The following is a 24771-nucleotide window of genomic DNA, read 5'->3' as shown; positions in this document are numbered from 1 at the left end:
TTAAAAATTGTGGTACTTTTATATAATGGAATATTACTCAGATATAAAGAAGGATAAACTCAAGGCTTTTATAGGTAAATGGTCACAACTAGAGACCACACTCATAAGTGAAATAAATCAGACCTGCACATATAAGCATCATACTGTCTCACTAGCATAAGACCTGAAAGAGTGAATAAAAACTAGGAGGTATGAAAGATATTGTGAAACGAAAGGAAAATGCTCAAAAATAAAGGGCAACTGGGATGTGGGAAAAGAGAAGGGAAAGAAGGGGAAATTATGTACATATGTATATACAGGATAGCTGACATAGTTGTACTACTGTCATCTATTCCCCTACAGAAAGGAACAGTTAATGATTACTTGTCTGATCAATCTCTATGTCTCTATTTGTTTTCCTGAGAAACCACTTTGAAGATATCAATTCATAATACAACAACAGTTGTATTATGTATTAAAAGTTAATTTCCCACAACTTTGTCTGTAACTCTGTTTTGTTTGTATTGCTTTTATGTTATTTTGTAAATGGATGTCTGCTAATATGTTTTCCTTCTTTTATTTTTTAAAATAAATAATAATAATTAAAGGAGTCAGAGGGACAGGAGCAGAAATAAGACAAGCAACAACAGAAAGATACATGCTTCCTGGATCCCTACTGAGAAATAGAATATTAGAAGGGAGCTCAAAACTCTCTGGTAAATCTCTGGTAATCTCGTGTTCCAGTAAAAGTATTAGATTTTAAGGAAGAAATAAAATCATCAGGGCCCCCGGCAATAACAGAATAGACTGTCATCACCCCTTTCAAAATCAGCATAGAACACAAGATAAGAAAGAGGCAGCATGGAAGGAGGGGGTGAAACAAGGCCTCGCTGTGCAGTTCATGCTGGCCTTGAATGCACTAGGTAGTTGAGGCTGGCCTTGAACTCACCGCGATCTTCCTGCCTCAGCCTCCAGGCACTAGGATTACAGGTGTATGACATCACACCTGACCAAGGAGCAATGTTTTTACAAAACATCAATGAAAGAAAATGTAAACTAGATATTTAAAATGAGCCAAACTATTTTCCAAATATAAAGGCTATCAAGAAATAATTTTTAACACATATGAACTTATTAAATTCAGTGACTATTACCCCTTTCCCACAAATCATCTAGAGCTAGAAGTGTTTTTGTAAAGAGAGTGAATATCTTATGGACAATGGACCAGACAGTCTCTAATACTCAACTTGAAAGACCATCATAAACAATGAATCAGGGGCTGGGGATTTAGCTCAGCGGCAAAAGCGCCTGCCTGGCATGCGCAAGGTCGTGAGTTCGGTTCCTGGTACCGGAGAAAAACAAAAAAATAAAAAATAAAAAAAATAAACAATGAATCAATTAGTGTAGCTGCATTCCAAAGACAAGCATTGTGTCAAATACTAAAAATAAATTATCACAAAAGAACAAAGACCACATATTGTGGAGAAATGAACATATCAAGTATGATGAAATACCCAAAATTAAATATGACATCTGAGTTAAGACTAAAATCATCATCCACATCAATAAACATGAAAGAGTTTAATTTCTATTAAAAGGAAGAGGTGTGGGAGCACCTGCCTAGCCTGCACAAGGCCCTGGCCTCTACTCACAGCACCACAAAAGAATAAAAATAAAAGATGTTTTAATTTGGTGCAAAATAAGATTCAACTCTAAGCTCCATGTAAGAGATATGTTAAAGACAAGGTAACCCAAAAAGGATTTTGTAAAAGGAATTGACAAAAGTGTACGACACAAAGAGAAACAAACAAAAAGGCACACATGGCAATCCTTACATCAAAGTAAATGTGACAGACACAGAGATGGACGTTTTAAATGATGAATGTCATAATTTAAGATTTAAAATCTCCTTTCTTTTTGTCCATGTGATAATCTTAAAGTGGATGTAGAGTATTATATTTTTCTGTTATTGGGTTTCAATTTTTGAAACACTTAATTTTTTATAGAAGTAACTGTTTACATATATAGAGAGATATATAAATCTAAGTAGTGAATTTAAAGCAATAGAAGAAAACCACTGCACTGAATATATTTATAAAAAAATCTTTTAAATAAATTAAATTCCCAATTCTAAAACTATAAAAAGAATAAAATAGCATAGAGAAATAATTTTTTAAAACCAAATACATGACATAGAGAATAAAAAAAACAGTTAATTAAAAACCAAATCCTGATTTTTTTTTTTTTTTTTTTGTTTTTCTCCGGTACTGGGAACCGAACTCACGACCTTGCGCTTGCCAGGCAGGCTCTTTTGCCGCTGAGCTAAATCCCCAGCCCCCAAATCCTGATTATAGTGGCTTTTTTAAATAAACAAAATAGACAAATCTCAATCTAACTTGATGAGAGTGGAAAAGAAGTCACAGATACTCAAAATGAGAAGCCATAAGAAGGGAATAGGGGCTGGGGATTTAGCTCAGCAGCAAAAGCACCTGCCTGGCAAGCGCAAGGTCATGAGTTCGATTCCCGGTACCAGAGGAAAAAAAAAAAAAAAGAAGGGAATAATCAGTAAAACAGAGGCAATCTCTTAAACCGCAAATGACTTACTTCAAATCTATGGCCACACACTCTGAAAATAAATTTTTAAATCTAACTGAAATGAATAGTTCCCTAGGAAAAACAGATCACCAGTATTTTCCTCTTCTGATTAGAAAGCTGTTCTGCCTGACTATTCCTAAGAAATAGAAAATTGTTGAGGAAATAACTCACCCATCCCCTAAAAACAAGCCCAGATGATTTCATAAGAAAACTATGAAACCCACCAAGATTATATAGTCCCAATGCACTATAAATTATTCCAGATCACTGAAAATAAGTTGAATTTTAACTCCTTTTTATGAAGTATAACATTGATACCTATACTAATCATGAAGAAGGATGATTTATTCCAGAATTCAAGTACAGTATTAAAAGTTCATTAATATCATGCACTCTGTTAATAGATTTAGGAGAACATAATCTGATTATCTCATAATGCTAGGGAAAAAACCTATAACAAAATTCAATACTCACCCATCATCATCACACCCATGAAAATATGAATGAAAAGATACTTTTTTTTTTTTTTTTGAGACAGGGTACATTAAGTACATTAAGTTACCCAGGCTGAATTCAAACTTGTCTGCCTCCTGCCTCAGCCTCCCAGGGTGCTGGGATTATAGGTGTGCACCACAGTGCCCAGCAGAATGCTTCCTTGCTGTGATAGAAGATGTATGTAGCAAATCCTCAAGCCAATGTCTTATACGACAGGGGAATGCTAAAAACAAATGCTAAGATCAGTGTGCAAAGGTCTCCAAGGCCGTCCTCGCATTTGGAGATTTGCCAGAATTCAGGAGCGTGTAGCTGCATATCTAACATGAATTTACAATAGGCAGTAAGGACACGTGGCCAGGTCACAGCGAGACAGTGGTAGAGTCCACATGGACAGACACCCATCTGAGGCTTCCTCTGTTCCCCCCAAAAGGCACACTTGCCCATGTGTGATGCTTCTGCTCAGGGTTGCCCACTACAGACTTGGGTTTTTAATGCATCATTCTTTGCCTCACAGGTGCCAGAATTCCAGGTTCCCAGAAGGAAAGCAGGTTTTTAGCTCAAAGCAAATTGTTTGCTCGGTAAAGTATTCCTATAAGTCAAGGAATGGAAACATTCCCGGAATCTAGATGCTAATCAAAAACCAATCCAGCCAGCAAACCTTTCTAGTGATGGCCGTCTTAAGCCTGCTAGGTTAGTCCTGTATCTCTATTATTTGCTAGTAGAGGGGCACATCAAACAGAGACATGTTAACTTACAAAAATTAGTGGACTTCATATACACAAAAATAGGCCAGAGGACATACAAAGAAAGAAAACACACGTATAATAGCAAGAAAGATGAACTATTTTGTAACATATTTAGTAAGAAATGTATAAAATTTAATACAACATGATTCCAAAACATTCTTAAAAGACATAAAAATAGACTTGATCCTATACAAAAATACATCCTATTCTCAGCCTGGATGAATCAATATTACATACCTGACAGCTGGTCCTATACTAATGTATAAAATCAGCACACTCTCAACCAAAAACACTAGCAAGCTATTTTAGAGTTGAACAAGTTAGTACTAACCTTCTTATAAAAACAGAAATATGTAAACACATACAAGAAATTACTGGAAAACTACAAAAGGAAAATGACTCGTCCTACCAGACATTGAAACACACTAGAAAGCCTCGAACAGTTTAGTGCTGTCACATGGATGAGTAAATAGTCACAGAATAGAATACAAAGCTCAGAAACAGGCTGAGTACAGATGGCAAGGTGGTTTATGCTAAAAGTAGCATCTAACATCACTGGAGTAAAAATCTCATTTTTAATAAATGGCTCTAGGAAGCCAGGTAGCCATTTGGAAAAATAAAATAAAGTTGGATATTTCACACCATATGCAAAACAAAATCTCCAGGTGGGTTGGAGACTTCAGCATAAAAATAATACCATCTAAGTAATGGGTGGTATTTTTCTTTGGTTTTTTTGAGACAGGGTCTTGCTGTATAGTTCAGGCTGCCCTTGAACTAACTATATAGCCCAGGCTGGCCTCAAACATGCAGCAATCCTCCTGCCTCAGCCTCCCGAGCGCTGGGATTACAGGCCTGCGCCACCACGCCCAGCCAGGGTGATTTCATTTTGAGCCTTGATGTACATGAAGTTTTCTAAATGCAAATCTGAAAGTTCAGATACACAGTTACTAGATTTGATACATATTTTTTTTTCAAATTTTCATGACCAAAAGTAGATAATCACATAAAATAATAGACAAACTGGAAGAAAAATTATTTTTCTTATGCAGAATATTCCACAGCCAAAGAGCTAATAACTCTAATAAATGAGGAACCCTTTAAAATTATGGAACAGGGGTTGGGGATTTAGCTCAGCGGCAGAGCGCCTGCCTGGCAAGCGCAAGGTCATGAGTTCGATTCCCAGTACTGGAGAAAAACCCAAAAAATAAATACATAAATAAAACTATGGAACAGAACTTCAATAGGAAAAGAAGAAATTGACACAAAGCCACAATTAACAAAAAAAGATATGAAAATGACCCTGAAACATGCAAAAATGTTCCAACCCATTCATCCTTAATGAGTTGCCAATGAAGACAGCACTGAGACACCATTTCTGACAAAATGACAAAGTGGGATAAGTGTGACATCACATTCCACTGGGAAGATCATAGAAAAATGAACCGTGTCATGTAATTATATTGAGAATTTATGAACCAGAGCGACAGGAACAGAACCAGCATGGTACGTAGCATGAAGACAGACGGACTAGAAGAGAGACACAGAAACAAGCCTACAAGCCATCTGACTCTTGACAGAGGGCCCAAAACGTACACTGGAAAGAAGATAGCCCCTTTAACACATAGTGCTGGGAAATAGGGACATTTAGCAAGCAGTAATAAAAATATGTTTTAAAAAGAACACAAACCTCCACAACTCTTGTGGAGGAAAGTTTGGCAATACCTAGTAAAACATGCATTTCCTAGGTACTGTCCCAGCAATCTGACTTCCAGGAATCTATCCTGAGGATATAACTCCGGCATCACAAGTATACTGTGCACATGAAATTATATGACTGGAGATGGTCCATGTCCTTATACAGAAAGGAAGTTGAACAAACTACAGAACAGTCACTGTATGGAATACTATACAACTATAAAAAAGACAGAGGAATACTTATGGGAACTGACTAGGAGTGATTTTTTTTTCAAGACTTACTGTTAAATTTTATTTTAAGGGAAAGATTATCCATACTGTGCAACTCTTCCCATAAGAAAGGGACAAAAAAACTAAACTTCTCTGTCTCTATTTATTTGTACAAAAAAATACAGGAAGGATAAATTGGAAACCAGATAGGAATTACAGGATAGAGGTGGGCAGGTAAAAACACGAGAAGATGAGAACAGAGTGGCAAGCACGAGGAGGGAGCACACACCTCGTCACACACCACTCCGTGCAGCTTCGGTTCTTGGAAACGTAGCCGTGTTCCCAGTATTCCCATCTGCACCCCGCACGGCAAGCGCGTGGCGCAGACACAAGGGAGGCTGCAGAAGATGATAACTAGCGTGAGAAACCGGGAGGTGGTGTTCTGACAGGCTGCTCGAATGCCGAAGACAAAAAGAACGACAGACAAGTATTGCAGCTGAGTGAATAAATACTTTTCACACCGGGCATAGGCTAGCAGTTCTGTGAATGTGCTGACTGAACCGATGAGTACACATTTTCGTAATGGGAGCAAGGAGAGAACCTCAGGGTGTTGGACCAGAACGCAAGGGTTAAATATGAGCGTCCAGTGTTCAGCATGTGTACAAATAAACTGGCGTGAAAAGGGTGTGTGGGTGTGCGTGGATGTGTGAGTGTCTGCATACACACATGCTCAGCTACGCTCGCCCAGAGGGCCTAAAATCAGTGTCACTTAAATTGCAACAAACACATCAAACACCTGATTGTGGCCCCTAAATACAGTGAGAACTCCTCAGCAACGTAATTGATTCCAGGCAGAGGGAAGGTAGGATTCAAAACGAATCAGGAAGGTTTTCTAATGCCAGGAAATGAGGTGTTTGAAAATTGATGAGGATGTGTCAAAAGATAACAGGAGCCTCCAGAGCACTGAAGCTCATCCCAGTGGCCAAGAGTAGAACAATTCAAGCAAAAATAAATAACTTACAACACTGGGTTAGAACCCATAAAACCAAAGAAATATCCACGATGTAACAAAAACACAGAGAGACAGACAAAGAGAGCAGCTCTTCCTTTCAGATTAACTCGGTTAATTAGCATAGAAAGAACAAGGCAACACAAATCACCGCCAGCAAACACAAGTGGCCTGAGCTTGGTAAGGTCAGTGCAGTAGCTTCGGGGACCTGCATGCGTCCGTCTACGTTCTGACCCCTCACTATGCTTCAGTGAGGGGCTTGGTTCAGAGCCCGGGGCAATGCCAAACAACAGGGATTACATCCAAAGTGTATGCTGGAGAACTCAGGCCCAAATTGTCAGGGACATGGTCGGGAAACCTTCATAATCTGAAAGGGGCCAAAGGTAGGTACCAATGGTAGGCATGAAACAAGGGATTTAGGGCGAGTGCATCAAGTTGGAACAAGCCAGTCAGAAGAGAAGGTGGTTGTCAGGGCGCTGTGTGTGTGCGGTTGTGTATTCAAGAGTCTTGCCTGGAACCTCTGTCCACACCTCCACTCTGCTGGGCTGACAGTGGAGAGACTGAACAGGACCAGGTTAAACCAAGCATAAAATAAAAATTATTAATGAGAAAAAATAACGGAAGGAAGCAGTTTTTGAGTGCCAGCTTTGAACCCAAGATTGGACTCAGTACATTAAGTATCTGGTCTGGTTGGTTCTTCTTGAGCAACATTTCATGACTGGTGTCAATAAACCTGTTCTAAAGGGCAGGAAAACCGATGTTCAGACGTATTGAGAGACGTGCCCAAGGTTTCACAACTGGCAATGGACAAAGCTGAGACCTGAACAGGAGTCGCTGATGCTGAAGCTGACACTCCGTCACTGTGCTAAGGATAACCTCTCCCCCGAATGGAAGGTCACTCCTGGACCTGGGCACTGTGCCTGCCTCCCACCCCCCCGGGAATGCCCAGTGTACTCATCCTCCTCGCCAGGGTGCCGGAGGCCGGACCAGTGGCCCTGAGGTCTGACTGATGCTGAGGATTGTAAAGCAGTGTGAGGACCAGCTCCGGAAGGACATGTGGGAGCAAAGGAGAGGAGCGTATTGGGGAATGAAATAGCAGAGATGGAAGCACTGGGTCTTCGAGGGCTAACTGCGCTTTTCCTACGTCAGGTGGGCTGGTCCCAGCACCTGTCCAAATAACTGCCCCGGAATCAGGGTCCTGCTGAGTGGGTTCTGCCCTTGCACGCTGTGCTGAGAAGGCAACATCTGAACCCCCTCCTTCTGGACGAGACTTCAGGAGATATGGGCCATGCAGACCACTCGGGCTGAAGAAGCATTGACCTCCTGGAAAAGCAAGGCTCATGCAGTGCTTATGCAGCCTTTGAAATGCAGTATGTGGCCAGGGATATAGCTCAGTGGCACAAGTGCCTGCCTGGTAAGCACAAGGTCCTAAGTTCAATTCCCAGTACCAAAAATAATAATAATAATAAATGTCTGGAAGGAAATGGTCACCACTTGAGCACCTCTTGCAATTGTAGAGGTCTGAAATGCAGTATGTTCAGGTCCCTGTTGATTGTCTAGACTGATGAGAGGTGTTGAGAGGACAGAGATCATCCAGATGGCAGCCACATTCTGCTGAGGACCAAGACAAAGTGCGGAGATCGGGAACCAAGGCGAGCACCCGCTTAGCCATCCTCGGAAGCCCTGCTCCTGCTCTCTGCATCTGCATTGCCTCATCAGTTAATACCCAAGCCAACTCTACTCAGAATTTTCTTTAATTCTCAAAAAGCAGAAACCTTGCGGTGCTGGTTTTGTTGACATTAATTTCAGGCACAAATGAAATTTCTGTCTTTTTTTTCTGGGGAAACTATACCCTATAATTGACAGAAGTTTTTTTAATCGATATTACTAAATTGCACAAAATTATATTCTGGGTTACTAAGATGAATATAATCAACGTTTCATGTATCTGTGCTATTGGATACAGACAGGAAACAATAGACAAATTTCCCCAGTACAATGCTTACTTGGGGGAACTGCTGCTCTTTATCACCAGGATTCTGCAGTGTAGTAATGAATATAATGAGAAGAGCCTGAGATGTAAAAGCCTTTCCCAGTGTCAAGGTAACTAAATCAATATGCCCACTTTGGCTGCTCTAATTGCCTAGGTTAGTACAGATAAAAGAGAAGAACATTAAGAAGTAATTGGAAGGAATTAAATGAGCTATAAAGAAGATATCTGTGTACAGAAGAAAAAAGAAGAACTCAGAAGTCTAAAGCGATCTAGAAATAAATTAGGTATATCATACAGCTCTTCTCAAAGAGCCATTCCTGCTCTCACACCCCCTAGTCAAGGAGGTGGCAGGCGGGACAGTGCGGAAGCACAGGCCTGGGCCCAGGAGACCATCGGCCCTTTGAATAGACACTGAGGGCTCTGCCAACTTGGGAGTGCTCTTGGTGTTATTAAAGAAATATAAAAGCACAATGAACACAGGCGAAGTTACCCAGATAATGTATATGAACACCCACAGACAGGAAGAGAAGTGCTAGAAACGTTATTGTGTTTTTGGAACAGTCCATTTGAGACATTCCAATTTTAAAGACCGAGCCAATTGGCCCTGTTCTGCTGTGGACCACTTTCTGTATATTAGAGTAGGAGAAATAAACTTTGAAATACCCCTCAAGGAAAACACAGCTACTGAAATAATCCATGTTGCTTTGGAGTTATTACTAGCTTTTGGAAATCATCAAACATTGACCTTAGAAGGAAAAACAAAGAAACAAATAAGAAGAAATGCGAAGAACTTGACTTTCAAGGGACCACATGAGGAGCTCTGCAACCCAGCTTTCCCACAGAAACAACCAGAGTTGGTTTTTAAAGAAAAGAGAGGGAGAGAACAAAGATTATTTTTTAAAATAAAAGCCTCTGGAAATTTTCCTAAGGACATACAGCAAGGAAACAGACTCTAATTTAGAAAATCTATTAAATCTCGGTCAGAAGGGTGAGCGTCTGTGGCACTTGAGCTACAATTCTTTCCTTCTTCCCCTGCCCCAGTTCAGTGTGATGGAGACGCTTCCCCAATTCCCAGGGAGACAGGACTCCCTCCCTCACCTCACAGCCAAGGACTACAGTGGTTCTGGGAGCTACCAGCCATCAGCGTCAAGGTTGTAGAGCCTGACTCAAGGAGAGTGGAGCCAAGAAATCCCGGTATCTCTACCGTTCTCCAGCTACCCCTCCTAGCTGGAGTTGCAGCCAAGAACACTGGGTTCCTGATCGCCCTCACCCTTGCTTGGTTAGTTGGAGGGTGGAGAGAAGAACACAAAAAGGAGTATAGACTGCTCCTCCCACCAAGGAACCTGCTTGTTAAAAGAAAAGGAGAAAAAGACTTTGACAGACGATTCACTGAAGAAGATTGTTATGGTTGATACCTTGTGTCAACTTGGGGAGTCTAGAGGTTTGGCTGAGTGACTCAGCAGGAAGCCAGGGTGCTTACTTCCTATACATCCTGAGCCTGTGGAAGAGGAGGGCATGGAGATTATGTGAGAGCTACATGCCCTTTGGTTGTGGTTGGCTTTTTTCCAAGTTAGGGCGGGGAAGGAGGTTGTTTGCTGCCTTTCTTCCTTTTGCTCTGGCTGTTTGCTGTTCGGCTGCCGTTCCCCCCTTTGCTCTTGTTGCTTTGTTATCTTCTGCCTCGGAGCCAGCCAAGTATGGCCTGAAACCTTCACAAACTGTAAGCTAGATAAACCTTTCCTTCCTTCATTTTGGGCGTTGGGTATTTTGTCTCAGCAATGAGAGAAAAGTAACCCAAGACAAAGATACACCAAATAAGCAAATAAGCACGTGAAAAGATGCACCAATTGTATGTCACCCAGGAAATACAAACTAAAACAATAGTGAGATCCCATTATACTGCTGGTGAGAAGATGGACACAAGAATTCTCATTCACTGCTGGTGGGGATGCTGCAAGGTGGTATGACACTCTGGAAGACAGTTTCATAGTTTCCTACAAAGTTAAACATGACCTCACCATATGACCCATTAATCATGCTCCTCCATATCGAACTCAAAGGAGTTGAAAACTTATATCCACACAAAAACCTGCTCATGGATGTTTATGCTAGCTTTAATGTCAAGAATTGGAAGCAACCAAAATGTCTTTCAGTAGGTGAGTAGATGAATGAGCTGGAGTATATCCGGGCAATAGAATATCATCCATTCTACAAAGAAATGGGCTACTATAAGAAGACATAGGAGATGCTTAAATATATATTTCTGAGTAAAAGAAATCAATTTGCAAAGGATATGTACTGTATAATTTCAACTCTAGAACATTTTGGAAAGTCCAAAACTGGATACAATAAAAGGATCAGTGATTGCCAATGGTTGAAGGATAAATAAATGGAACACACAGCATTTGTAGGACAGGGAGACTAGTCTATACTTGACACTATCATGGTGGATACATGCCATTACACACTTGTCAAAACATATTAAACATTTTCCACAGAATGTATAGCACTGAGAGTGAACCCTGGTGTAGGTTGTGCACTTTCAGTGATGATATGCCCATCTAGGTTCGTCAGTTTTACGAAAGGTACCACTCTGCTGTGCGTATAGATAATAGGAGATGTTCTGCACATATAAACGTCTGGGCATACAGGAAAACTCTGTACCTCCCTTCTGCTGTGAGTTCCCAAGGGTCTAAGAAAATTAAGTCTTAAAAAGAAAGATGGATCAGCTGGGAAATTATTGGAGCCTAATAGCTAAGTGTGATAGTAACAGAGGCAAACACCTTAACAGAGAGTTCAGGGAAAGACACAATGAAAGATAATTTTTTAAAACAATAGAAAAAAAAGTTAATGTAAATGCTGCCTTCTTGGTATTTACATCAAATATAAGTTAAATAAATGTACCAATTAAAAGGCAGATATCAGCTGAACGGATATTTTAAAAATTTGATCCAACTATATGCTCTCTACAAGAGATTACTGCTGTCATGTTAGATTCAAAGACCCAACTAGGTTGAAAGTAAAAGTATGGGAAAAGGTATGCTATGCAAAAAAGTAAACAAAAACAAATAACCAAAGAAAGCCACTGAAGTGGCTATCCTGATAACAAACAAAATTACAGCACGTAGGAAAGCTGTGTAGTTCAACCCTAAGTAGTTGGAGGTTGTAGCTCCTCACTAACTGATGAAACAAACAGAATATTAACAAGCACAGCGTACAGAATTTGTGGGATATTCCACCAAACAACAACAGAACGCACACACTTTGCAAGAACAAGTAAACAGACTAAATACCAGAGTGACCGTAAAAAAAGTCTCAGTAAAATTAAAAGAATTGAAATTATGCAAAATAGGCCCTGTGAGCACCACAGAATCAAGTTAAAAACCAAAAACAGAAACAAACATAAGCAATTCCCAAATATTTGAAACTTTAAACCAGCCATGAACAACAAAAGAGATGACACAGAAAATTAGGAAGTATTTTTAACTTAATGAAAATGGGGTTCTAGTACATGCGAAATTTAAGCAATGCCAAAAACAGTGCTTGGGGGGCGAGCTTTGGGGAGTAGAGTTTTTCTACCTTAGTAAATATTTGTGTTTGAGTGAGGTACTAGCTTATAAGTGAAATATCAAGATTAGAATATATGTGAATACCCAAAAAGGCTGAAAATAAAAGTATGGGAAAAGATTTGCTATACAAAAAGCAAACAACTTTTGTAATAACAATTGTACTGTGAGTAGCTTTGTAATAGCAACTGTGACTGACACAGTACATACTGTTCACACCTTTATGACGTAGGCTCACCCATGCTACCCAGGAATATTCACTCAATTGTTACACAAAGTGAAGTAAGTTATCAAGGGACTATTATGCTATAAACTACTGAAACAAGTCATTTTCCTGCAAACCCAACTTTGAGCAAATTCTATTTTTTATTGACGTATAACAATTGAGTATTTTAATGGAGGACAGTATGATAACTGGATGCATATGTACAATGTGTGATGTTCCAATCAGGGTAATCAGCATTTCCATGCTTCAAAATCTACTTTACAGAAAATGAAATTAGAACAAGTTTACAAGGCACAGGATAAAGCAAGAAAAAAATACAGCAAGCAAATAAACAGCTTTATCAGAAATACTTAGATGGCTGAACTACAAGTTGGTAACATAATACAGTCCAATTCCAACCTCCATTATTTTCTACTTAGCGAATAGAGGAGAGAGTCTTACAGATTTGGGTTTCCTTCACTCACCAAATAAAATATGAAATGTAAAAACCAGATGAAAGATCAGACTGTAAAAGTTCTAAAATCTTACCTCCATCAGAACGAAGAGTGCTGCAAAGAACAGAAGGGTCGCCCATTCCACCCTGTGCAGAATCATCTCAAAATCATGGATATCAGCTAGAACTAGCAACCAGATGGCACCCAGAATAGCGATCCATCCTGAAATACAAATCAATGGACAGACAGACATAGTTTGTGAACACACTAATTAATTTTTGTTCTCTGATTTATTCTTTAATGAGCAGAATTACTGGAAACTGCATATATTTAAAGTGTACAATTTCTATTTTGACTTACACACATACTTGTGAGACCAACACTTCAGTCAAGACCATGAGCACATTCATCACCCCAGAAGTTCATGCGTGCTGGGCTCTGGGCTCTGTAGTCCTTGTTACCTCACACACCTCCAGGAAAGCACCCGTCTTTTCTCCCACTCTAGACTACTTCACATTTTCTATAGTCTCTATAAGAATAGATCCTCAATTAATCATATCGCATGGATTTTTTTTTGTCTGACTGTTCCTCAATGGACATATCAACCAGGTAGAAAAATCAATATTTGACATAATTATTCTAAGATTCCTCAGTGTTCATACGTGGATCAATAGCTTAGTAATTTCCACTGTTCAGTAGTACACCATTTCACGGCTATGCCGCAAGGTTCATACTGTTCGCCCACAGGGGATGTGTGAGTTAGGCTACCGTTCAGCTGTCACAGGTGAGCATGCTACGAGCTTTCATTCATAACTGCTTGTAAATGCATGGTTTTACAGTTAGGTGTCTGAAGTCTCATAAATCCAAAGTCATGATTAAAAAAAAGAAAGGAGGAAGACGTTGTGTTCAGAAAGAGCATTGTCATAGGTAGCAATGGGTTGGAGCACATGATGGGCTGATATTAGGAAACACTTATGTTTTGAGAAGCTACAAAATTGCACTAGAAAATCATTTTACAGTCCCACCAGCAGTGCATGAGAGTTCCATTTCCTGTACATTTTCACCACAACTTGATCAGTCTTCTTACTGTATCGAGATTCCAGCGGATGTGAGATGGTGTTTATCACTGTTTGGAGTCACATTTCTCCAATGACTCATCATGTTGAGCATCTTCTTGTGTAATTATTTCACCCATATATCTTCTTTCGTGAAATTTTTGTCTAAATGCTCATTTTTAGTGGAGCAAATAAAACCCAAAATAAACAAAAGGAAAGAAATAATAAAGATTGAAGCAAGAATAAAGAACAGAAAATGGAAAAATATTAGGGAAAAGCAATACCAAAAGCTGGTTCTTTGAGAAAAGTAGTAAGACTGATGAACTACTAACCAACCTGAGTAGTACATAAAGTGAGAAAACAAAATTGCCAATATCAAGAAAAAGATCAATGACATGACCACAGATTTCTCTGGATTTAAAGAAGTGTATTATCTTTCTGCAGCTGCCATAACAAAGAATCATAGCAGCTTAAGACAATGCCTATTTGTTAGGCCAAAGTTTTCATAGGTCAAGAGTATGATGGTTTTACAGTTAGGTGTCTGACTGAAGTCTCATAAATCCAAAGTCACGATTAAAAAAAAGAAAGGAGGAAGACGTTGTATTTGGGAAGAGCAGTGTCATTCTGGGGTCGGGGGTAGATTGTAAGACTTTACACAGCTGGCAAAGACGTCAGGGCCTCATTCTGTAGACAGAGAGAAGTCAGGTCTCCAAAGCAGAGGACCAGCCTGGCTTGTTCCTCTCCCCGCCCCCCAAGTTTTTTTTTTTTTTTTTTTAAGAATAAAAGAAGGAAAACATATTAACAAATAGAAATCTACTTACAAAACAGCATTAGAACAATACATGCAATACAGAGTTACAGACAAAGTGGTAGGAAATTAACAATGCTTGTTGTATTACGTATTGATATCTTCAAAGTGGTTTCTCAGGAAAACCAACAGAAACATGCAAGAGTGATCAAATAATTAATCATTAATTGCTCCTTTCAGTATAGCGACAGAAGTCAGTAGTACAACTATGTTAGCTATCCTGTATATACATACATACATACATAATTTCCCCTTCTTTCTTTTCTCTTTTCCCACACCCCAGTTGCCCTTTACTTTTGAGCATTTTCCTTTCATTTCACAATGTCTGGCCTGTTTTTTCCTAAGGTGTCAACTTCGCTGGCCTGACTATACTTTGTTACTTGTCTGCAAATCCCGCAGAGCACCTCCCACGGCACAGAAGACAGACACACTGAATGCTTGATTCCTTGGTTACTCCCCTGAAGACTTCTTTGCAGCTTACTTGCTTTTTTAAAAAAACTCTTGCCCCCCCAAATTGCATAAGTGCACTTTCCCTGGGTTATGCTTTTCTGCAATCAGAAAGCCTTCCTTTTGTTTGCCCTGCCATATGGCAATAGGGATCTCTCTCTCTAAAAGTCGAAACATAAGTTATTTTCCACAGGCCCAGGAAATTCAGTCAAGACAGGCTGCTGGATGCTCCCCTGGGACTCAGTACAGCTTCATTTTCTCTCATCTCTTCTGAATTTTCACCTGTTTAAAAGCCCTGCCATCGCACTTCTGAGTCCAAGCTCAGAACAGATGCTCTTCTCACGGAGCTTTGTCTCGTCAGGAAGATTCCCTGCGATCACCTACAGTGATGAAGGTGCGCTTGCCCCGACAAAGCTCCATTTCTCCCTTAATTTTAAACACACTACCTGCAGAGCTGGCGGCAATAATCAACTATTTCAGCTGCCTGAACAAGCGTATCTGCCTGTGATGCCTGGCCCCCTCCACTGAGGAGCGACGTGGCACATTGCAGGGACCCCCAGGCCGCTGTCAGCACCCTTCCATCCTGCTCTCACTCAGCACTGGCTTCCCAGTGTCAGGGAGAAGGGGTGAGGGGGTGGGGTAATTTGGAGTGTATGCAAAGGAGAAAACCACTGCTAGAAGCAGCATCATTTCCGGCCTTCACATTCCATTACAATTCTAGCAATGTGCCATTGAGACGACTCTTCTAAAATTTAAAAGATTACTTGAGTGTCGGTGAATAAGGATTAAAAGCTGCATTCGCTGGACTTATCTTTATCCTGTGAAGCTGCTATCAAACCCCCTCCTTGAATGAACATCCGCCGCTCGCCCCGTCTGCCGTTCCTTAGAAGCACAATCTGCAGTTAAGCGCTCTCTTGAGCTTCAGCAGAGCGCTTCGCACTCCGGTTCAGATGAACGTCGGACCGGCACTGCCATCCTCAGGGCCAGTGTCCTTGGAGCTCACCCACCATCTCGGGCCAGCACGGCCCATGAGGAAACAGGGGCCCCGGAGATTCGCCGGCATCCTTCAGGTTACACAGCTTGCTGGGGCAAAGCCAGGATTCAACCCCCAGTTTGTAGAATTTTTCTGCATGCCAGTGTGCACAGACGAGATGGAATGTTTTCACTACTTACAAATAAATCTGTTTCATTCAGCCAGAATCTCTCCCAGAAATGTGGTTTATTTACTATAGTGAGAAATCTCACATAATTTTGTTATCTGGAATCTTATAGTCGTTTTATACTGAACATAGCAAACATGTTCTTCACCTGGACATTTTGCTGTTGCCTGTAACCAAAAGCAATGCCATACTGATGAATCTACTCTCTGCAGGTACGAGGAGCTCACCGGCACGTTGAAAGCCGCACAGCAGTGGCTCCAGACAAATACCTCACCGGGGCAGTCCCTTACCCAGTCCCACTCACACAGGGAGCACGTGGCTCAGAGGCCCCAGGACAGAGACAACCGTGGAACAAAGCAAGCGTGCTCCTGGGTCAACTCGGGACCTGCTCCTGATCAAAAATGTGTCGTGTATTCTTCCCTACCCTCTCATTCTCAAGACCATCTGATCAGCCTCGAAAACTGGAGCTGCCCTGGGCAGCATCTTCAACACTGAACTAGATGAGAAAATAAAGCTGCCAGGGATCAGCACAGAGGGACAGAGGAGAAACTCCTGGGCCCTTAACCTGTTACTCATGAAAGCAATGATTTGTGTTTTCTCCTGAGATAGTTAGCGACTTAACACTGATTTTACTGAAAACAGTACCTATTCATTCTGGCCTGCAGACGCCCAGTGGGTAATTAAAGCCGCATAAAGCTTGAAATGCCTCCCTTTACTTTGTTTCTCTCTCTTTTATTATCTGAAGACTTTGGATGAGATTTCTGCTTAGTTTTGCAGGTAGGCATGTTAATCACTGAAGGAATCTCTGTCTAAAACCTGATAACACCAGATTTATTAGCTCTAAATTTATATAACCTACCTCATCCACCTTCCAGACCAGGGACACAAAGATAAGAGACCTGAAGGAACATCTAACCACCAACTTCCAGCCCCCGGCATGAGCGTCCCCTGAACCTACAGACACCCCCAGTGCAGTAGAACCTCCACCCATCTGAGGCTGTCCACAGACAGAAAGAACCATCTTGTGGCAACTAGATTATCCCCTCCAAATGAGGTAGGAGAAAAAAGTAAAGATAGGTAGAAAGAAGGCAGAGAAAATCACAATATTAAAACTGTACACCGAAGAAAAACTGCAGCTTCAGGACACAAAGTTATCCAAGGTCACAACGCCTCGTTCTCCGCCGGGAAACTCACTACCACAGACGCCCCCAGAGGTCTTAGCATGGGGTCCCTGCGCTTCCCCACATCCCACCCTCCCGGAGGCCGCCCTGGGAAGCGCGCAGCAGGGCTCTAACTTCAGGTGGGAACAGTCTGCATTCTAACCAGGCCCAGCCCGGGCAACCTGGCACAGCAGGGACTCACACACTGGACGTCTGGAGACCACACCCAAACCCCAGTCCCACACCAAAATGTGCCTCTCTCTGAGGGTCCACACTCTATTTTCTCCAGAATGAGCTTCTTTAATTCTGCCAGACACACCTTTCTAAGGCCTCTCACTGAAGTACCCTGGAATTCTTTTCTGGGACATAAGTCAGCGAACCTCAATCTACTCATTGGTGGGCGATTTGAGGTCCCTTTCTCCACCTAGAGGAACCTCCTTGGAGCCCATACTATGAGTTTTCAAATGCAGAACGCCCTCTGGAGTTGTCAAGCCACAAGTGAGATAATCCAACAGACCCTAGCCCACCTCAGGACCCCGTAACACTGACCTCCTCTGGTTGTTACCAGGCCACTGACCTGAGTGCTGGGCCCCAGAGGGTGATCTGTGTAGACTGAATCAAATGTTCTCGTGCTGCAGGACTCAAGCTGGCCTTGCTGAGCGATCCTGGCAGGAGATGGAGCTCAGGGGAGAGCGGGCTGGTGGCATTCGTTACTTTGGAGCCCCTCCTACTTCTACCGAAGGTCACACAACCCTGTCAAAGTCCTTGTCGCTCTTCTGGTTCCCAGGAAGCAGCAGCATCGCACACACACCAGCCTGCTCTGGCTCGGGCCTTTCCCTGCTCCTGCAGGTTCTCTCCCCCTAGCGCACACTTTGGTGAACAGCTCCTTCAGTGAAATCTGTCCAGTCACTAAACTGGAGTGTGACATGTTCCTGGCAGGACCCGATTGATATACTGAGTGTATTCATTTATCTCTTAATAAACATTTTTACTATACTATATATACAGAAAAGAAGATATTTTTAAATAAACCATTTAGCTCAGTTACCAAGGAAACACATCCACATATCCACATCCCTGAACAAACAACAGAATACTATCTGCATTCTAAAAGCCTGATTAGACTGCATCCTACTCCCTACACTTCCCTTCCCACCCTCACCTCTTAACAACATAGATTTACCTTTTCTGAGTTCTTATAAAAGGAATCATGTCGTGTGTCACTCCCCTTCTGCTCAGCATATCTTGGAGATTCCGTTATTTTTGTTACAGTTGCAGTGACACATTCATTTTTATATCTACATAATATTCCACTATGTGATTGTCTCACAATGCATTTAGCCATTATAAGATTGACAGGTGTGACTGTTCATCAACTTGACTGGGTTAAGAGATGCCTAGCAGATCAGTAAAGCACACTTCTGGGTGTGTCTGGAGGATGGGGGGGGTGACCTTGGGGACTATAGCTGGTTCCTCTACTTCCTGCCTGCCATAGATTGAGTAGCTTCTTTGGTCAGCCCTTCAGCCTTAGAATTTCTGCCTTGGAGCCAGCTGACCATGGGCTGCAGCCTCTGAGACCATGAGCCAAAGCAAATCTCTCCTTTAACTGTGGGTGTCGGGTATTACCTCGGTGACAGGAAAGCTGACCAATAGAACAGACCGGAGTGGTTTCAAATCTGGGCTGTTATACTTAATTCTGCTATTAACATTTCAAACACGTCCTTTGATGTACATACCTTTTGGGCACAGACAAAGAACAAAATTCACAGTCAGTAGATATGCATGGTCCTAAACTTTAGTAGATGTTGCCAAATTACTTCAGAAGGCATTATACAAATCTGTGACCTCCTCAAAGCCTTCTCAGGGCAGAAGGGCTCCAACCTTGAGTCAGACATGGGTCGGTTCACCACGGCAGTAGCAGAGTGTGTTAATTTATCTCAGAGACCCCCGTGGAGACACCTGGACATCTGAGGCCAGCAGAACAGTCACACAGTGAACTAGTAGGCTGGCATGAACATAAGCTCTGGTGATGGTTGAGAGCAAGAGCGAAATGTCCTCCGACCTCAGAGGGGACCGTTCTCGCCCTGTGCGCTGGGCCTCAGGTGCACTGCTTCCTAGACCAGGCAGGCTGTCCCAGCTCCTCTGCAGTAAAGTTAGATAACACCATCACCTTGCTCAGTAGCCATTCAATCCCCTCTCCAAAACTGAAAGAGAGAAGTCTGAGGGTGGGAGGCAGAGTGGATGACACAGACATTCAAATATTCTACTAGAAGTTTCCAAATAAAATGCTCAAGTCAGTCAGAAGTGATTGTTCCTGGAGGCTAGCAAAATGTCTCCAAATGCTAGGATCTCTAATGAAAGGGGGGAAGAGGAGAGGACAGGAAGGGAGAGGACAGCAGGACAAGGGAGGGGAGGGGAGGGAAGAGAAGGATAGAGGTTTTGTCTTTGATTTGTCTGAGTAGCACCAAGTGTCCAAGTTGTACTCCAACTGCCAGCTCAGTCATATTGTCAGAAAACAGCAGCAGGATAAACTCCAAGGGCAGAATGAGAGAGAGCTCCCTGCACACACCCGCACTGAGTCCCCGAGGGGTGGATCCTTTGGCTTCGGGGATAGTGCACTGCCCAGGAGGCCTGCCCCAAGGCCCGCACAGTCTTGTGGAGAAGGCAGCACACACCCATTTCTGGTAACACACCGTGTAACTGCTCTGCTAGCATCAGACGTCCAGGTGTCCCACAGGGGCTGACATAAATTCACACATTCTGCTAAGGCCACAGTGAACCAGCCAATGCCTAACGCAAGGTTGGAGCCCATCTGCATCTCAGGCTTTGCAAGATGTTGGAAATTAGCCCAATTCTGGGAGGCTTTCTGCTCGTGACTGACAAAGCCAACATGAACTTCAATGACAAATTCATGAGAATGCCAGAAACAAAGAAGACGGCCATGATGAATATTTTCTCTCATTATTTTTTTAAGGGTCAAAGTCCCCTAATTTTCTAAACTCGAGTTTATAAAAACACTTTCTAAAACTTTCAATGTACCTCGTACTGTATAAGCAATGTCTTCATATTAATAGGGGAATGTTTATGAGTATTATTCACCATGAAAAACCAAATTCTGCTAATATGTGTATTGAACATCTAGTACTCTCTAGATTTCCAGGTGGAGTAATACTAAAAATATGAATATCGTGTTCCCCGGATACTATGAAGTAGAATTAAAACTGTGAATTGTTAAAATGGATAAATTCTTACATAACAATAGTCACTCCAATGTAAGGGTTAGAGAAAGGTCCTGAGTACAGTTTCAGAACTCCCAGTTTGGACCTTGCATGTCCTATGGTTAAGGAAGTTGGGGTCGTTAGCACAGAGGCGGCCAGGGCTGAGCTGTCCTCTCAGAAGTGGGGCCTTGTTTGTTGGGTCACAGTGCCTCACAGTGACAGGTGGGACAAACACACTCAAAAATATTAGAATAAGAAGTGAGTGAACAGGCAGCCGAAGCATCCGCAGCAATCAGACTCTCCGCGTGCCACACAGCTTGAGTTCCTCTGTAGAGGGCAACTTAAAGCCGAGGCCAGGCTTCCCTGGGCTGCACGGGAGCCTCATGGGTCGTAGCGCAGGAACGCGTGAGCAGCAATCCGTGTGAGCACAGCCCCCGGAGCTGGCACCAGAGCAACCCAGCCTTGAAAAACCATCCAGCTACCCTGGGGGTCACAACGGCTTGCATTGGGATTGCCCCCCTCACTCCTCGGGTTCCCTGAAATTCAAGGCAGACAACTTCCCACTAATTTCTTCCCTGCCCAGCATCGAGGCAGATTCTTGCCGCCGCTGGTGGTTGAATACTGTGTGGTATTCCAAGGCATAAGTTGTTTCTTCATATAAAACCTTTTAAAAATATTGTATGGTGTGATCACTAGCGGGTTATGTGAGCTCCTCACGCCTGTCGGTTCTCTCCCTACAGGACTCTGAAGAAGGTTCCCATCCCCTAGGTTAGGTGAAGCCGTAAGACCCGCCTGGCCATTTGGTCAAATGGGACACTCTCCCGGGCTTGCCTCTAAGGGCGGCTGCTACTGTAGCCACTATCTCTGCCACACTAAGGTGACCCTGGAATCTGTGTACTGACAGCGCGTTCCTCTGTCCACAGAGACACCCGGTGGCCAGCACTGGACATGTGGTGTCAGCAAGAAACACCTCTGCTGTGTTAGAACTTGTGAGATGTTAGGATGCTTGCTCAGTCAGCACGGCCTGTCCTGTCTGGATTCATCCAGCCTGAGCAAAGACCAAATGCGCAGGGTGTGAGTAATACTTTGATGCGTCTGCGAAAGTTCAGAGAGAAACTAGGTCCGTCATTTTTGCCATTGTTGTTTTGTTCCAATAAACTAGGTCACTCACTAACAGTGAACCCTTAATACCTAATTTCCACAAAAGAGCATTTGGAAAATGGGTTCTTTTATGCGACAAGCCTCAGAAATGATCAGATTTCAGAGGATTTATTTAAATTTTTGTTTAAATTTTTGTTCAAGTTACTGATGTTGAAACATTCAAACATGGCCACCTCATTGTTCAAAAAAGTGAACTATTGGACAAATTTTACTCTTCCTAGTATTATGACTCCAAAGTTAGAGATATTCAGAAATTTGAGATGAATAATCTTTGGCTCTAATATTTCTGATAAGCCTATAGATGTGACTTATGTCAATTTGGTCTTCTACAGCAAATATGTAGGTTGCCATTGTTATTAATGCTAAGGAAAAACTATGGTTTACATAGAAAATATTACAACGTATTCAAACAACTTACAATGTCGAGGTTAATGATAAAATGAGAAAATTGACCACTTCATCTGAGAGTTTTAACAATTCTCTTCACAAAATACCTGTGTAACACTCTACTCCTCCACCAACAACTCACAGATATTTTTTGCTTACATGGAACATTAACATTTCTGATCCAGATATGGTGGCGCACGCCTGTAACCCCAGCACTCGGGAGGCTGAGGCAAGAGGATTTTTGAGGCCAGCCTGGGCTACAAAGTGAGCTCAAGGCCAGCCTGAACGGCATAGTGAAACTCTGTTCCTAAAAGACAAAAAAAAAAAAGAAGAAGAAGAAGAAGAAAATCCATGGCTGAAAAGCTGATATTTTCTCTATCAGAATCCCCCAATCTAAAAAAAAAAAAAATCCAGGTGTGGCAACAAACACCTGTAATCCTAGCACTCAAGGGGGCTGAGGCAGGAAGATCACAAGTTCAAGGCCATCCTGGGTAACTTAGCAAGACCTTGTCTCAAAATAAAACATAAAAAGGGCTGGAAATACAGTTCAGCATGAAAGCACAGGCTCCAGTGTCCAGTACCAGGAAACAAAAACAAAAATGAAAACACAAAAAAACCCAGAACCGTACTGTGAACAGGCCTGTGTGATGTGCATCACCGGGAGCAGAAAAAGAGAGGAAGAAGCACCGTTAGGCTGCCTCTGTTCCTCAAATCATTGTCTGCGCCTCATGGGGCTGTCAGCTGCCCTCTTCAAAACCTACCGGAGGCGACAAAAGGGAAAGATCACAAACAGCAATCAGGGCGGTTGGAGAGTCAGAGCCCAGGGCACCACGCCTGTGAAATGCACCACTCTGCCACTGCCAGGCTGCGCCGCCAGGAGCCCACAGGAAAGGACCCGGCCTGCTCGCGCTTCTCGGCTCACAGCAGTTGCGCCCTCAAGGAGGGCACTCAGTCGGATTGCCGAGGACGCTCCGGAGTCAGCAGCGACTTTATAGTGAAGAAGGGGACTTCAGACTCAAGGCTTCTGACGCACATGACAGTCAAAGCTGCCAAAGACGCGTTCTTGTTCTTTCTTAAAAGGGCATTTCTAGATAGTCCACGCTCGGGAATCCCAGCTTTCCGGAATCCCAGCTTTCAGGAGAAAGCGTGGGATGATCTTGATGAAGACGAGGGGGTGGGAAGCCACACATGAGGGGTGAAAGCATCTCATGCCAGGCTTGGTGAAGGCGCTTACTTAATCGTTCTTCCTTCAGATCAGGCCCCACCTACAGGGACAAGGAGGCACTGGGCACAAATCCACACATTCCATTCTTAAGGTTCCCTTCTCTCAGCGTTTCCTTGCCAAGTAACCAGGACAACCAGAGGGACTCAAAGTCCACATCAGCCTCCACAGAGCGAGGCTGCCGGCCACCATCGAAGAACGGACACAAACAACATCCCCTGGAAAGAAAGTTATCGCTGTCCAACAGCACAACCTGCAATTACAGCCACTTTAAAATTCAGCCACTGAACAATCGGTGAGAAAAACAAAGAACTCTAAAAATCTGCTCCTCCAAAATGCAGTGGGAACGTAGCAGAAGCTGTCAAAAATCAACTGTTGCAGAAGTCTGTAAATGAGCCAAAAGCTTATAATAATACAAAAAGATTTTGTTCAAGAAAAAATCAGAGACAAAAAAAATGAAAAAAGTCTGAGAGACCTGTAGGACACCACAGAATGGACCAACACACATAACGAGTCCTAGAGAAAAGGAAGGGTGGGCAAGGAGCAATCTTTCAAAACACAGTGGTCAAAATTTCCCAATGTGACAAAAAATGCAAGTCTCGACATCCAAGATGCTCAAGCTAAATCCAGCCAGGACAAACCCAAAGAGAGTCACACCCAGACACACCACAACGAAGCTGTTGAAAGACAGACAGAATCTTGAACTCTGAGGGAAAAGCACCTGATCGTGGCCAAAGCATCCTCGAGAAAATCACCAGGTGGCTCTAATCAGCCGAGAGAGAGGCAGGACGGGTAAAGAAGGGCATATTCAAATTGCTGAAGAGCACGTCAACCAAGAAGAGCCAAACTATCCTTCAAAACAATGAAAAAATTGAAATTTCCATATGAGCAAAAGCTAAGAAACTTATTTGCTAGCACCCTTCCCATACAATAAATACTAAAGCAAGTTTTGAGTCTGAAATGAAACTACTTTGGAAAGTAACTCAAATCCACACAAATAAAATAGAGAACACTAATGAAGGCATTTATATAAATAAATAACTTTATACCAAAAGATGACAGCACAAAGCAGCAGAATAAAACCGTGCTGATGGACATAAAATAAAGATGAAAATTATATAGCGACAACAGCACAGAAAGCAAAAGACTGCAGAGCTATGTATAAGAAAAGTTTATTTACAGCAGTAAAGATAAGTTCATATCAATCT

At 42.3% G+C, this 24771-nt stretch overlaps 1 protein-coding gene across 1 annotated transcript in view; it reads right to left on the bottom strand.

Annotated features, from left to right (window-relative positions):
• The window catches only part of Oca2 (oculocutaneous albinism II), a gene marked incomplete in the record, with an annotated part of 273796 nt that overhangs the window by 109538 nt on the left and 139487 nt on the right, over positions 1-24771 (bottom strand). The window contains 1 exon segment of the mRNA XM_013507666.1: positions 13040-13167. Coding sequence (XP_013363120.1) covers positions 13040-13167 — 128 coding nt within the window.

Source organism: Chinchilla lanigera, unplaced genomic scaffold (genome assembly GCF_000276665.1).
Source record: "Chinchilla lanigera isolate Chin_1 unplaced genomic scaffold, ChiLan1.0 scaffold00132, whole genome shotgun sequence".
NCBI classification, from domain to species: domain Eukaryota; kingdom Metazoa; phylum Chordata; class Mammalia; order Rodentia; family Chinchillidae; genus Chinchilla; species Chinchilla lanigera.
Note: the sequence above shows the minus strand (reverse complement) of the source record. Positions and strands in the feature narration are given on the sequence as shown.